The 13,537-nt window shown below is 50.8% G+C and overlaps 1 protein-coding gene across 9 annotated transcripts in view; it reads right to left on the bottom strand.

Moving 5' to 3' along the window:
• Window positions 1-13,512, bottom strand: part of WDR62 (WD repeat domain 62) — a 49,249-nt gene extending 35,737 nt beyond the window's left edge. For all 9 annotated transcript variants that reach the window (XM_024236512.3, XM_024236513.3, XM_024236514.3 and 6 more), the window contains exons 1-7: window positions 13,191-13,512; window positions 9,453-9,544; window positions 8,288-8,350; window positions 2,067-2,124; window positions 1,654-1,824; window positions 636-773; window positions 67-249 (exon numbers count right to left, since the gene is read on the bottom strand). In XM_024236512.3, coding sequence (XP_024092280.3) covers window positions 67-249; window positions 636-773; window positions 1,654-1,824; window positions 2,067-2,124; window positions 8,288-8,350; window positions 9,453-9,544; window positions 13,191-13,367 — 882 coding nt within the window. In that variant the 5' untranslated portion in view covers window positions 13,368-13,512. The remainder of the gene's footprint in view (window positions 1-66; window positions 250-635; window positions 774-1,653; window positions 1,825-2,066; window positions 2,125-8,287; window positions 8,351-9,452; window positions 9,545-13,190) is intronic.
• Between the last annotated feature and the right edge of the window lie 25 nt (window positions 13,513-13,537).

Raw genomic sequence — 13,537 nt, 5'->3', positions numbered from 1 at the left:
GCACCCCTGCAAACACATATCATGAGAAAGAGTCTGTCCAACGGATGGCAGAGAGGGAGGTGGTACCTTCAGGTTGATCCACTTCTCCAGCACCCTCTTCTCATTGAACTGGCAGAGGAGGCCCGAGTAGGACACACAGAAGGTACTGCCCGCCATCTGGCCCCGACCGCAGGCCACACCACAGAAGATGTTGTTGTGCAGCTCGCCCAGGATGCCCGAGCGCCCTATAAGGGGCACTGTGCTTGTCACCTGGAGACACAGAGGGCATAGAGAGATACTGTCCACACAGCTGGGCCCTGCATGACCAGATGATAGGACACAATGAAACAGGAGAACTCTAAGAAGCTCTTCCAAATGGAGGAGAAGGGAAGAAAACACTAGAACCCTGCCACTCTGGACAGAGGAGCTGGACAGCAGCAGTCCAAGAATGAGAGCTGGTCCTAGGGTCAGGGGGTTCCTGGCAGGGCCTGTGCATCAGCACCCTGAGAGTAGGCCCAGAAGCAGCAGCTGGGCCCCTGAGAGGCCAAATGGCCCGAGACCGCTGCCCTCAAATCTCAGGGAGAAACAGGAGCCCATGCTGCCACCGATGGTGACTCCCTCAGGGCCTGGCTGAAGGGGCAGGGACAGAAACTCACCTTTGTCTCAGTGGAGACTTCCAAGAACCAGAACCTCACATGCCGGTTCCCAACAGTGACAAAATAGCTGCTGTCCTCTGAGAAGGAGAGGGCGATGACTCTACAAGATACCTTGTTGGAGGCCACTACAATGTCTTTCTGGAAGAATAAGTGCAGAGAAGCTCATGCCAGCACTCATTCCATTGGACGGTCTGTGCCTTTGCCCTCAGGCTGGAACTCCCTGCTCGTCCCTGCTCCAAGTCTGTCTTTCTGGGACCCTCCAGGGAGCTGCTGTATGGGGAAACCTATGTGGGGCACCCTGCTCATTCCTCACTGACAGAGGAGGGGACAGAGGCTTGGAATGGTCCCCATGGGACAGTATGTTCCAGAGCTCTCTCCAAAGGTCTAAGCTCTGCAGCCCACACATGGTATTGGGGACAGTCACGGCTGGGATGTAAGGACAACACAACCTATGGCTGTCACAGATGGGGCTCCTGCTCTGGGCCCTGCCCTGAGCCCTTCACAGGATAACCCATGAAATTCCCTCAATCCCTCAATAGCCCCATGAGGGAGGCGCTTCTCCCCAACCTACCAGGCTCAGAGGGGGAGATGTCAAGTGCTCAAAGTCACATAGTGGGTTATGGGCAGAGCCAGGACTTGGTACCCACTTCTGCCAACTCCACAGCTGTTCCAAAGCCCAGCCTTCCAGTGCTTATCAACTCATTGAAGTCTCACAACTCAACAAGATAAGTACTACTATATCCATCTAACAGAGGAGGAGGAAACAGACTCACAGAGATGTTAAGTCACTTGCCTAAGGTCACAGCAGGTCAATATAAAAATATTTATAATTCTTCTAGCTGGGAGCCTGTCTTGTGCCCTACAATAAGGGATCAGCATGTCACAGGTGCTCAATAGCTGTTATCTGTTGGGTGAGTGAGCACTTTACTGCGTCCTCTCATGTAGCTCTCCCTGTGCCCAAGACACAGGATGCTCTGGCAGCTGGCTGCCTGCCACAGGCCTGCTGGTTGGCTCTTACCTTCCAGTCCCAGACGTTGAGCACCATGTCATGTTGGTAGCCCATGGACACGATGTGCTTCATATTGGGTGAGAAGGCCACACATGCCACACCATACTTGTGGCCTAGCATCTCCGCCACCTGATTCTTCTCCTCCACATCCCAGATGCGTACGGCAGGCCTATGCCCATTCTAGGGAAGGTGGGGTCGTTACTGCTGCTGGGCTCTGTACCGGGCAGGGCTAGAGGGGTTGTCAAGGCCAAAGATGGCATTGCCACAGGATGTGCCCAAAAGCCACCTCCCCCATCTGCTACAGGGCTGTTCTGGCCCAGGACGGAGCTATTCCAGGGACTCCCAGGCCTGCCGAGAGCAGAAGGAATGGCTTCCAAGACCCCCCAGCCCCCGACTCCCACTCAGTCACGATCATGACTCACCTCCCCTGTCACTATGTACTTCCCATCAGGGGAGAAGGCCAGAGCACTCAGAGACTTCCTGGGGATAAAGAAAAGAGCTGATCACTGGTTCCGCTGAGGGTGGCCAGCCAGACCCCATCCTGGTGACTCTGATAGGACTCCGCCCTCTCGTGCCTCCCAAGCCTCGGAAGAGGCCAGGAGAGGTGAGCTCAAGCAGTTCCCACAGAGCCAGTGCTGCTGGTGTGCCCAGCAAAGCACAGAGAGAAATAGGGGTAAATGCAAAGGCCCCTTCCACCCTGAGACACCAAACCCAAATGGAGTAGACACTGTATGCGGACCCTGCTTTCTTCTCCCTCTGCCACAGTGGGTACCATAAGACCCTATCCACCCTATAACACTGAGAAATAGAGATGCAGGAAATGGTACAGGCCTGGCCTAACTAAACGGGTGGTGCTGATGGGAGGATCCTGGCAGGCATCACATCAAGGTAGCCTGCAGCGTGTGCTCCACTGCTAAATACTCAAGGTGTTCTGGAAAATCCATAAACAGCCAAAATGTTTCTGATACTCCTAGCTAGCCTGCACAAGGACTGAATGAACAGGCTAGCTCGCAGGTTTCTGGCAGCAAGATTCACTGTTCCCAGATTGTATGGTTTCCTTCTTCTCCCCTCTCTCTTTTAATCTTGTTTTTACCTTTGTTCCTTAACAATCTAATAATTGTCTCCCTATGTGAGATGGTAAATTGGTGTGCAGATAACTAAGTAAATGTCGCTAAGTGAGACTTTGGCAACTTCATGGAATATTCATCATCAAGTCAACCTGCTTCCCAGGCTTCCCGTGGCTCCTTACTGCAACAAACAGGGCAAGCTGCCTCCTGGATATCCACTCGCCTCTCTTTCCTCACTGACATAACCCCAGTTTTATGCTTGCGACTATGCAGCCACAGCTACATGACTTAGTCTGGTCAAGGAGAAGTAAACTGACATGCTGTGTGGGACTTCCTGAAATACTCGTCAAAGGGAACCCTTTGCCCTGCTTCCCACCAGTTCCCCTCCTGAAATATGCACACGATAGCCAGAACTCCATCTTGGGCCATGAAGTGACTTCAAGACCAGAAGCCTCACGATAAATGGGGTGGAACATGAGAGAAGGAATGGGTGCCAGGTGCGGTGCCTCATACCTGTAATCCCAGCACTTTGGGAGGCAGAGGTGGGTGGTTCACTTGAGGTCAGGAGTTCACAACCAGCCTGGCCAACATGACGAAACCCCACCTCTACTAAAAATACAAAAAATAGCCAGGTGTGGTGGCAGGAGCCTGTAATCCCGGCTACTCAGGAGGCTGAGGCAGGAGAATTGCTTGAACCCAGGAGGCAGAGGTTGCAGTAAGTCAAGATCGCGCCACTGCACTCCAGCCTGGGCAACAGATCAAGACCCTGTCTCGAAAAAAAAAGAAGTGGGGCTGGGTGCTGTGGCTCAGGCCTGTAATCCCAGCACTTTGGGAGGCCGAGGTGGGCGGATCACAAGGTCAGGAGATCGAGACCACCCTGGCTAACACGGTGAAACCCTGTCTCTACTAAAAATACAAAAACAAAATTAGCCGGGCATGGTGGCGGGCACCTGTAGTCCCAGCTACTTGGGAGGCTGAGGCGGGAGAATGGTGTGAACTCGGGAGGCGGAGCTTGCAGTGAGCCGAGATCGCACCACTGCACTCCAGCCTGGGCAACGGAGTGAGACTCTGTCTCAAAAAGAGAGAGAGAAAAAAAAAAATGTGGTGTTCAGAGACAGCCCCTGGGCTGCCCACCTCCGGACTTATGACATGCAGGAAGAGCATGCCCTTGGGTTTTAAGCCACGCTGTGGAGGGGTTTCTGTTGTCTGTAGCCACCTCTAACCTGTCGCATGCCCTGACCTTGTGCCTGGCCCTCTGGCAAATGCTGTGTGGCCATCAGTGCAATGATTCCTCAAGCATGCTTCATGGAGTCAGGGCTCTCATGAACCAACTTTGCAGATGACGTGACTGCAACACAGGGAAGTCCCCTGCCTGCGGTTACCTAACCAGACAGGGCAGAGCCCTGACCTCTAAGCCAGTAGTTCTCAGTCCTGGCTGTACATTAGAATTCCCTGGGGAGCGTCTGAAAAGTGTCAAAGCCTAAGATTAATTGAGTGAAAGTTTGGTGAGGAACAGGTTAATATTTGCACAGTCTCAGAAAAGATGTCTCCAGGATACTTGCTAATCACAAAGGTGAAAAGAGAGGCTTTGAAGTGGAGGAATCTGGCCGGTAACACCTTGGCCAAGTGCTCCCAGTGAACACCACCAGTCATGGGAGACCTCCTGAGAGGAGGCACCAGGAAGAACACAGCACCCCTTCTGGTCTGTTCCTGCCAAAGATGCAGAACCTGAGTCTGCCCGTGAGGAAGCATCGGACAAACCCAAATGCTGGGACACTCTACAAAATACCTCATCTACAATCCTCAAAGTATCAAGATAGGCCAGGCGCAGTGGCTCATGCCTGTAATCCCAGCACTTCGGGAGAATGAGGCGGGTGGATCACGAGGTCAGGAGTTCGTGACCAGCCTGACCAACATAGTGAAACCCCGTCTCTACTAAAAAATATGTAAAAATTAGCCAGGCATGGTGGCGCATGCCTGTAGTCCCAGCTACTCGGGAGGCTGAGGTAGAGAATCGCTTGAACCCAGGAGGTGGAGGCTGCAGCGAGCCAAGATCGCCCCACTGCACTCCAGCCCGGGCGACAGTGTGAGACTTCGTCTCAAAAAACAAAAAAAAGTGGCCGGGTGCTGTGGCTCACGCCTGTAATCCCAGCACTTTGGGAGGCCAAAGCGGGCGGATCATGAGGTCAGGAGATGGAGACCATCCTGGCCAACATGGTAAAACCCTGGCTCTACTAAAAATACAAAAATTAGCTGGACGTGGTGGCATATGCCTGTAATCCTAGCGAGTCGGGAGGCTGAGGCAGGAGAATCACTTGAACCGGGGAGTCAGAGGTTTGCAGTGAGCCAGGATCGCGCCACTGCACTCCAGCCTGACAACAGAGACAGACTCCGTCTCAAAAAGGAAAAAAAAAAGTGTCAAGATCCTGAAAGTCAAGAAAAGACAGAGGAGCCACGTCAGCCTGAAAGAGACTGAGGGAACAACTCAATGCAATGTGTGATTCTAGACAGAATCCTTTGGCCATAAAGGACATTCATGGGACAAAGGCTGACTCCTGAATGGAGCCCTCTGGGGAGTAGATGAGAGTGATGTACCAATTTTCATTTCCTGATTTTGCTGGATGTATTACAGTTTAAAAGGATTGCCATTTTTTTTTTGTAGGAAATATACACTGAAGTGTTTATTTTATTTTATTAAATTTTTTTTTTTTTTTTTTTTTGAGACGGAGTCTTGCTCTGTCACCCAGGCTGGAGTGCAGTGGCGTGATCTTGGCTCACTGCAACCTCTGCCTCCTGGGTTCAAGCGATTCTCCTGCCTCAGCCTCCCGAGTAGCTGGGATTACAGGCACCCACCATCACGCCCAGCTAATGTTTGTATTTCACCATGTTGTCCAGGCTGGTCTCAAACTCGTGACCTCAGGTGATCCACCCGCCTAGGCCTCCCAAAGTGTATTTATTTTATTTTAGTTTATTTTTCTTGAGACTAAGTCTTGCTCTGTTGCCCAGGCTAGAGTGCAGTGGCACAATCTTGGCTCACTGCAACTTCCGCCTCCCAGGCTCAAGCAATTCTCCTGCCTTAGCCTCCCGAGTAGCTGGGATTACAGGTGCCTGCCACCAGGCCTGGCTAATTTTTGTATTTTTAGTAGAGACAGGGTTTTGCCATGTTGCCCAGGCTGGTCTCAAACTCTTGACCTCAAGTCATCTTCCTGCCTCCAAGGCCTCCCACAGTGCTGAGATTACAGGAGTGAATCACCGTGCCTGGCGTGAAATATTTAGAGATATAGGGGCATCATGTCTACAACTGATTCTCAAATAGTTCAGAACAAATTAATATGTATATAGACAAAAAATGATAAAGCAAATGTGGTAAAATGCTAACATTTGGCCAAGTGTAGTGGCTCACACCTGTAATCCTAGCACTTTGGGAGGCTGAGGCAGGCAGACTGTCTGAGCTCAGGAGTTTGAGACCACCTTGGGCAACATGATGAACCCCGCCTCCACTAAAACACAAAAAATTAGCTGGGCATGGTGGCGCATGCCTGTGGTCCCAACTACCTGGGAGGCTGAGGCATGAGAATCACTTGAACTCGGGAGGTGGAGGTTGCAGTGAGCTGAGATTGTGCCACTGCACTCCAGCCTGGGTGACAGAGCAAGACTCTGTGTCCAAAAAAAAAAAAAAGCTAACATTTGTGAAATATGTGAAAGGTACATGGGTATATAGGAGCTCTTTGTACAATTCTAAGTCTGAAATTATTTCAATATAAAAAGTCTCAAAATTGCCAATGCCCAAGTTTCATCCCAGATCAACTGATTTGGCTTTCTCTTGGGGTGAGGCACAGGGACCAGGTGATTCTGATATGCAGTCGGAGTGAAAATCCCCATACTGGCCACACCACCTCCTAATGCACACCCACTGGTGGCCAAGGGCGGGCACCTGCATGCCATCTACTACAGATCCAGGCCACCCACTCCACTGCCTACAGGGATTAGGGAGGCAACACAGGTGTGAGGAACTGGCCACAACGGGCCTGACAAATTTCACTAAGCTCAGCCCATCACTGCCACAGGGGAATTTGGGCCCCAGAGGCCAGAGAATTTCTCACTTCTCCAAACAAGAGGTACATTTGGATTTTTGTGTTAAAAAACTTGAAATGTTGTCCACTTATCCAACCTTTAAAACACACTGTATTGGGCAAGTCTATGTGATTCTGGTTTGTAGCTGCTACCTTACGAATGTTCTCCCAGTTGGAGGCAGCTATTTTATTTTCAGAGGAGACCAAGACTCTGAAAGAAGTGTCTCACCTGAGATTCCACAGTGAATAGACGCTTGAGCCAGGAATGGAACCCAGCTCTGACCTTATCACCAGTAACAGAACCCACAGTAAGGAGCAAAAGGTCCAAAAAGCCACTTTCAAGAGGGAATGCACTTCTGCCAGATAACAAGAACCTGCCGTAGCTTAAGGACCATATCTTAGGGACCATAAGGGCAGGAGAAAACCCACTCCTTATCCATCCACCTGGGGAACTGGGCCAAAGGAGCTGAGCCTGAGCTATGCCAAGGTGGGACATGGTATGCCTTCCAAAGGTCACAGCCCTATTGGGACCACATCCCCAGGGTAACAGTGATCAGTTAGCCCCAAGGCAGAGGAGCGGGTCCTTCTCCAATAAACTTACAGCTGAAGGGATCTTTCTAAAACCCAAATCATGTTCAGTCTTTCTCTTAGAAAATAGCCATCAATGTGCCAGATACTGCTCTTTGGTGCTAGGGACACAGAAATGAACTCAGAGAAAGTCCCTGCTCTCAGAGTGCTCACACTGAGGAAGGGAGACCTACAGTGAATACCATCAATGAAGAAACTGGACAGCACATCAGCGATGGGAGCAAATTTTGTGGAGAAAAGCAAAGCAGGGAATAGAGCTGCTGAAGGGCTGGGGGTGAAAAGCACATCCCTGGCCTGTGGTGCCCTCTGTGGCTGCTCTCTGCACTCAGCATGCTATGCAGTCCCTCTCCAAGGCGGCAAGGCCTATGGGATGTGGCTTCTGCCTGTTCCAGCCTCATTTCCCCTGCTCCCTTTCTCCAGGCACCCAGATCCCTGGCTGCTTCTAAAGTGCCCGAGATTCTTAACCACTGCAGGGCCTTTGCCCTTGCTGTGCCCCCTGCCTGAAGCGCTCTCCCTACAGCTTCTTATGGGTCACCCTCTTGCTTCCTTCAGGTTTCAGAGTCAAGGCGGTGTTCCCTGAGCCTTCTGATAAGGTTTTCCTCCTATTCTCTGCCCACAAACCTGCCCGAAGACATCCTCCATCATTTCCTCCATAGCACTGATCATGATCAGCCAGTAATTTGCTGACTAGTTTACAGTCTGTCTCGCTCTAGCCAGCAGAGATTCTCATCTCCTCTGGTCACTGCTGTGTCCTCAGCACATGGAACAGCACCCAGTACAGGCGAATGCTGCTGAGCCAAGATGTGAGTGAATGAGTGAGCACCTACCCATGAGTACCTCCAGGCTGTGTGGGGCAGGTGCGGCGTGCTGAGCCCCCGGTTCCACCCCTGCCCCTGGGCCCAGGCATCAGCTTACCTGGCGGTGTTAAAGATGTGCTGCTGCTTGTTCTCCTTGGGGTCCAAAATCACCACCACACAGCTGGGAAGAAAGAGGAAAATGTGCCTCAACTTGGGGGAGTGTTGGGGTCCTGGGATGATTCTATTTCCACCAGAAAAGCCCACAAATAAACAAGCTCCCTCCGTTCTCTCTGGTCTCCTCCTCCTCCCCCTCCTCCAGATGTTTACGCTGAGAATTCTAGGGCACTTTAACATTACTATGTTCTTAAATAGAAACCAACACTTCCTCTGAGGTAATGTCTATCAGGCCCTAGGCTAATTAAGACCTTAAGCTGGCTATAATCCCAGCACTTTGGGAGTAGGGGGCAGTGGTCGGGGGGGTCACTTGAGCTCAGGAGTTTGAGAGCAGCCTGGGCAACAGAGTGAGATCTCATTTCCACTAAAAAAAATTAGCTGGCCGTGGTGGCATGTGCCTGTAGTCCCAGCTACGTGGGAGGTGGAGATGGGAGGATCGCTTGAGCACAGGAGGTTGGGGCCATAGTGAGCTATTACTCACACTATTGCATTCTAGCCTGGGCAACACAGCCAGACTCTATCTCAAAAAAACAAAACAAAACAAAAAGAGAGAGAGAGAGATGTAATTATTTTAAATCCTCACAACTGCCAGGTCAGGTCAGGACTCTTTAGGCCCATTTATAGATAAGGAAACAAACCCAGAGAGGGGACGTCCTTAGCACAGTGCCAGGCTACATGAGTATTTATGGAATGAACAGCTGTAGCATCTTCTTCAGTCTTCTCAACTATGCAAGCAGAGGGGGTCACTAGCACTGTTTTACAGAGGCAGAGGAAGAAGCTCAGAAAGCAGCACACATGGCAGAGCTGGGACACAAATCCAGGTTACCTGGCACCACATCGTGGACTTTAATCACCTGTCTTTCCCAGAATCGCTGTCACCTCCCCCATATAGTCATAATAAAGGCTTTCATTGCACTCACTACATGCCAGGAACTGTTCCAGACAGAGAGGGGGCTATGGAATCCTCTCCACAGCTCTGAGAGGCAGGCCCCATTATCCACATTCTACAGGTGAAAAAGATGAGGCTCAAAGCGATTTACGGATGGCTTCAGGTTCCAAGCTCCAAATTCCCTAACAATGACTAGACGTCAAGGCCCTTATCTGCTTACCCTGCCAGGTAGGCCACATGGCCTGTGCCGGGGTCACAGGTTAGGCCACTGCTGTTCTGGGCTGTGATGCCAAGCACCTTCTCGAGTGACACCTGCAAAGAAAAAGCCCAAGTCAGAGGCACTCGCCCCAGCCAGCACCACATGGTGCAGTCGCCTTGGCCACCCATTCAGGTCCTGCTACATTCAACACCCACTCACTGAGCTTCTGTGGCCACGCCATCCACCAGCAGCTAACACTTGTTCTCTCAACATTCCTTTGACAAATACAATGCTAGGTGAAAAGCACAGAGTGGTGAGGAAGAGACAAATCCTTGCCCTCGTGGGGCTAATGTTCTACTGGTTATGGGTATATAGAACATAGAAAAGGAGCAGAACAAATATGTGAAACAGATGCCAAGTAATGATGGGTGCAAGAGAGAAGAAAGCAGATAAGGAGGTTAGGAGTGCAGGGGAAGGGGGAGAATGCCGCAGTGAGAAAGTGACCTGTGAATAAGTTTCTAAGTACTTTTTTTTGTTTGTTTTTGAGATGGAGTCTTGCTCTGTCACCCAGGCTAGAGTCAGTGGTGAGATCTCGGCTCATTGCAACCTCCGCCTTCCAGGTTCAAGTGATTCTCCTGCCTCAGCCTCCTGAGTAGCTAGGATTACAGGCACATGCCACCATGCCCGGCTAATTTTTGTATTTTTAGTAGAGATGGGGTTTCACCATGTTGGCCAGGCTGGCCTCGAACTCCTGACCTCAGGTGATCTACCCTCTTCGGCCTCCCAAAGTGCTAGGATTACAGGCATGAGCCATTGCGCCCGGCCTCTTAGTACTTTTATATGTATAAAAGACTTGAATCCCCACAACAAGCCACGAAGAAGGCACTATTATCACCCCTGTTTTACAGGTAAGAAGTCTGAGGCCCAAGATCCTATATCTGCGAGTGGCAATGTTGATATACAAACCCAGGCAGTCTGGCTCCAAAGCTAGCACTTTGGGCTGTACAGGAGAGATACAGTAGTGACCAAAGGTAGACAGTTTCACCACATTAGATTCACAGTCCAGAAATTTGAGCGGTTTCAAGTAAAAAAACACATGAACAGTAATATTTAAAATTTAAACAAGGCTGGGTGTGGTGGCTCAGTCAGGAGTTTGAGACCATCCTGGCCAAGATGGTGAAACCCTGTCTCTACTAAAAATACAAAAAAATTAGTCAGGTGTGGTGGCCCATGCCTATAATCCCAGGTACTCAGGAGGCTGAGGCAGGAAAATCGCTTGAGCCCAGAAGGCGGAGGTTGCAGTGGGCTGAGATGGCACCATTGCCCTCCAGCCTGGGCGACAGAGTGAGACTCTCTCTCAAAAAAAAAAAAAAAAAAAAAAAGGAACAAAAAAGACGAGGAAAACAGAGGCCAAGAGGGGTCACCCATCCAGGAAGGGGTAGTGCCAGGATTCCAACACAAACAACCAAGCCATGGCACTCATGTTGTCTTATCTGTCGATCAGCATTACTGGGTACTGGTATGAATAGTCACTTTTAGACTAGGTCTTTGCAAGACAGATCAACTCTGTGCTGCCAAACAAAAAATAAAAAAATAAATATTACCCCAAATACACAGTCATAATATCAGTATTAGCTAACATGAATAGAGTACTTCCCATGTGCCAGTGTTGTTCTAAGTACCTAGGATATATAACCTCATTGAATCCTCACAAACACCCTATGAGAGATTTCTACATCATTATTCTCATTTTACAGATAAGAAAACTGAGGCATAGCTAAGTTCACAACTTGGCGGGGCACAGTGGCTCACGCCTGTAATCCTAGCACTTTGGGAGGCCGAAGCAGGCAGATCGCTTGAGCTCAGTAGTTCAAGACCAGCCTGGCCAACACAGCAAGACCCTGTCTCTACCAAAAAACACAAAAAAAATTAGTCAGGTATGGTGGCATGTGCCTGTAGTCCCAGCTACTCAGGAGGCTTGAGGTAGGAAGATCACCTGAGCCCAGGGAGGCTGAGACTGCAGTGAGCCAAGATCACCCCAGTGCACTACAGCCTGGATGACAGAGTAAGACCCCATCTCACAAAAAAAAAAAAAAAAAAAGAAAAAGCAAAGTTCATAACCTGCCAGGAAGAACAGGACTAAAGTTTAAGCTCAGGCTGCCTGGGTCCAACCATACCATCAACAGCAGTCTGTGCTGTTAGCCACCTTGCTATAACACCTCTCTGAATTTGCTATTGTTATATGTAGTTTAATAGCTCAAAGGGCACTTTCAGGAACATGTAAGATAAAGGCTATGAAGTATAGGGTGCTGGGTGAGAGATGAAGGTGGCTGTTTGCTTTAGAATGGGGTTCGAGAAGGCCTTTCAAGATAGCGACATTCAGGCTGAGACTTGAAGGATGGGAAGGAGCCAGCCAGGTAGATTGCAGCAAAAAGCCCAGGCTGAGGAGTCACCAATCACAAAGGCCAGGAGGCAGAAAAGAATATGGAGGCTCAGGAAAAACAAAAGCAGGCCAGTGTGACTGAACCTGGTGACAGAGAGGACACGGGAGGTACAGCCAGAGCCCTGTAGCCAGGAGTGGGCGGTATAATCACAGTGCAGGAGAAAGTCATGGGGCAGGAACAAGCTCCACCAGCAGCTACCAGGTATCCTCCCTTTATCTGGACTCTGTGCCAAGAAGATCACAATTAAAATTTCATTTCCCTCCAATGCAATAGTATAATTTATTTATTTATTTATTTATTTTGAGACAGAGTCTCACTCTGTCGCCCAGGCTGGAGTGCAGTGACATGACCTCAGCTCACTGCAACCTCCACCTCCCGGGTTCAAGCGATTTCTCCCGCCTCAGCCTCCCAAGTAGCTGGGATTCCAGGCGCGCGCTACCACGCCAGGCTAATTTTTCTACTTTTTTTAGAGACGGGGTTTCACCATGTTGGCCAGGCTGGTCTTGAACTGATCTCAGGTGAACAGCCCACCTCGGCCTCCCAAAGTGCTGGGATAACAGGCGTGAGCCACCGCGCCCTACCAGTAGTATTGTTCTTATCATCTCCATTTTATAAAAACAGATTTTGTGCCCACAGAGCTGGAAAACAATTTTTTTAAAAATTGCCGCTGTGCTAATGGAATTCCTTCTACCTACTGTGAAATCATTTCCTTCCGTGTTTCTGTCTCAGGATTTAGGGAACTGTTCTGTACGCCCTCCTCCCCAGGCAGCACTGCAGAGATTTTATAAATAACTTCTCACGTCTTTTTCATAGTTTTGAGTGACAATATGGATTAAGAATCCCACCTTGGTGAGGAAAAAGGATAGAGACCGCAGAAGGTGAGAGAAGGCGGGGTAGAAGCGAGGAAGAGTTGGGGCAGGTAACACTGGACCGAACCCTCAAAGGGACCTTAATGACTCCCAGGCCAGGACCTTAATGACTCAGCTATGATCGTGACGTCTAAAGGCGATAGAACGGGGGTTAAAATATAGCAGGACTAGGCTGTGATTTGCAGAAGCAAAATGCATTTCCACGGGTGGGAACCAGGGAGGAACCCCGGAATTGCTCCAACGCTGAGGGTGGAGCCGGGAAGGCAGCGATGAGAAAGTGGGAGGGGCCGTGGCTAAAGGGGCGGGGATTAGGAGAAAAGGCATGACAGGGAACAACCTGAGGGGACTGGCCGGGGGCTGATGTCGGGGCCACAGTTCTCAGGACGGGACTAGGGGGAAACCTAGGAAGCCTGGAACTGGGGTAGACATGGCGAGCAGCTTCTCACCCGGTTCTGCACCGTCTCCTCGGAGGCCGTCGAGAATCGCGTCCGCCGCCGGAGGCAGAGCGGTGGGGCGGGGGGCGGGGAGGACTGGCCCCTCCGCGCCGGAACTCCCGCCATGACAGAGGGCAGCTTCTCCCCTGCATCGTTCCGCGCATAGCCTCCGGACCCTACGGCCGCCATCGTCACGCCGCAGCCGGGCGACCGTTACATCCCCTAACCGCCGCTGCCGCCACCGCCACGACCCACTGGAACAGCGAACAGCCGCGGGAAAGCCGGCGCTTCCGCCTATTGGACGCGACGGGCCCGGCCTAGCCAATCGCAGGGATGCCGGGCGGCGCTTAGGACCAATG

The sequence above is a fragment of the Pongo abelii genome, chromosome 20 (assembly GCF_028885655.2).
Source record: "Pongo abelii isolate AG06213 chromosome 20, NHGRI_mPonAbe1-v2.0_pri, whole genome shotgun sequence".
NCBI classification, from domain to species: Eukaryota; Metazoa; Chordata; class Mammalia; order Primates; family Hominidae; genus Pongo; species Pongo abelii.
Note: the sequence above shows the minus strand (reverse complement) of the source record. Positions and strands in the feature narration are given on the sequence as shown.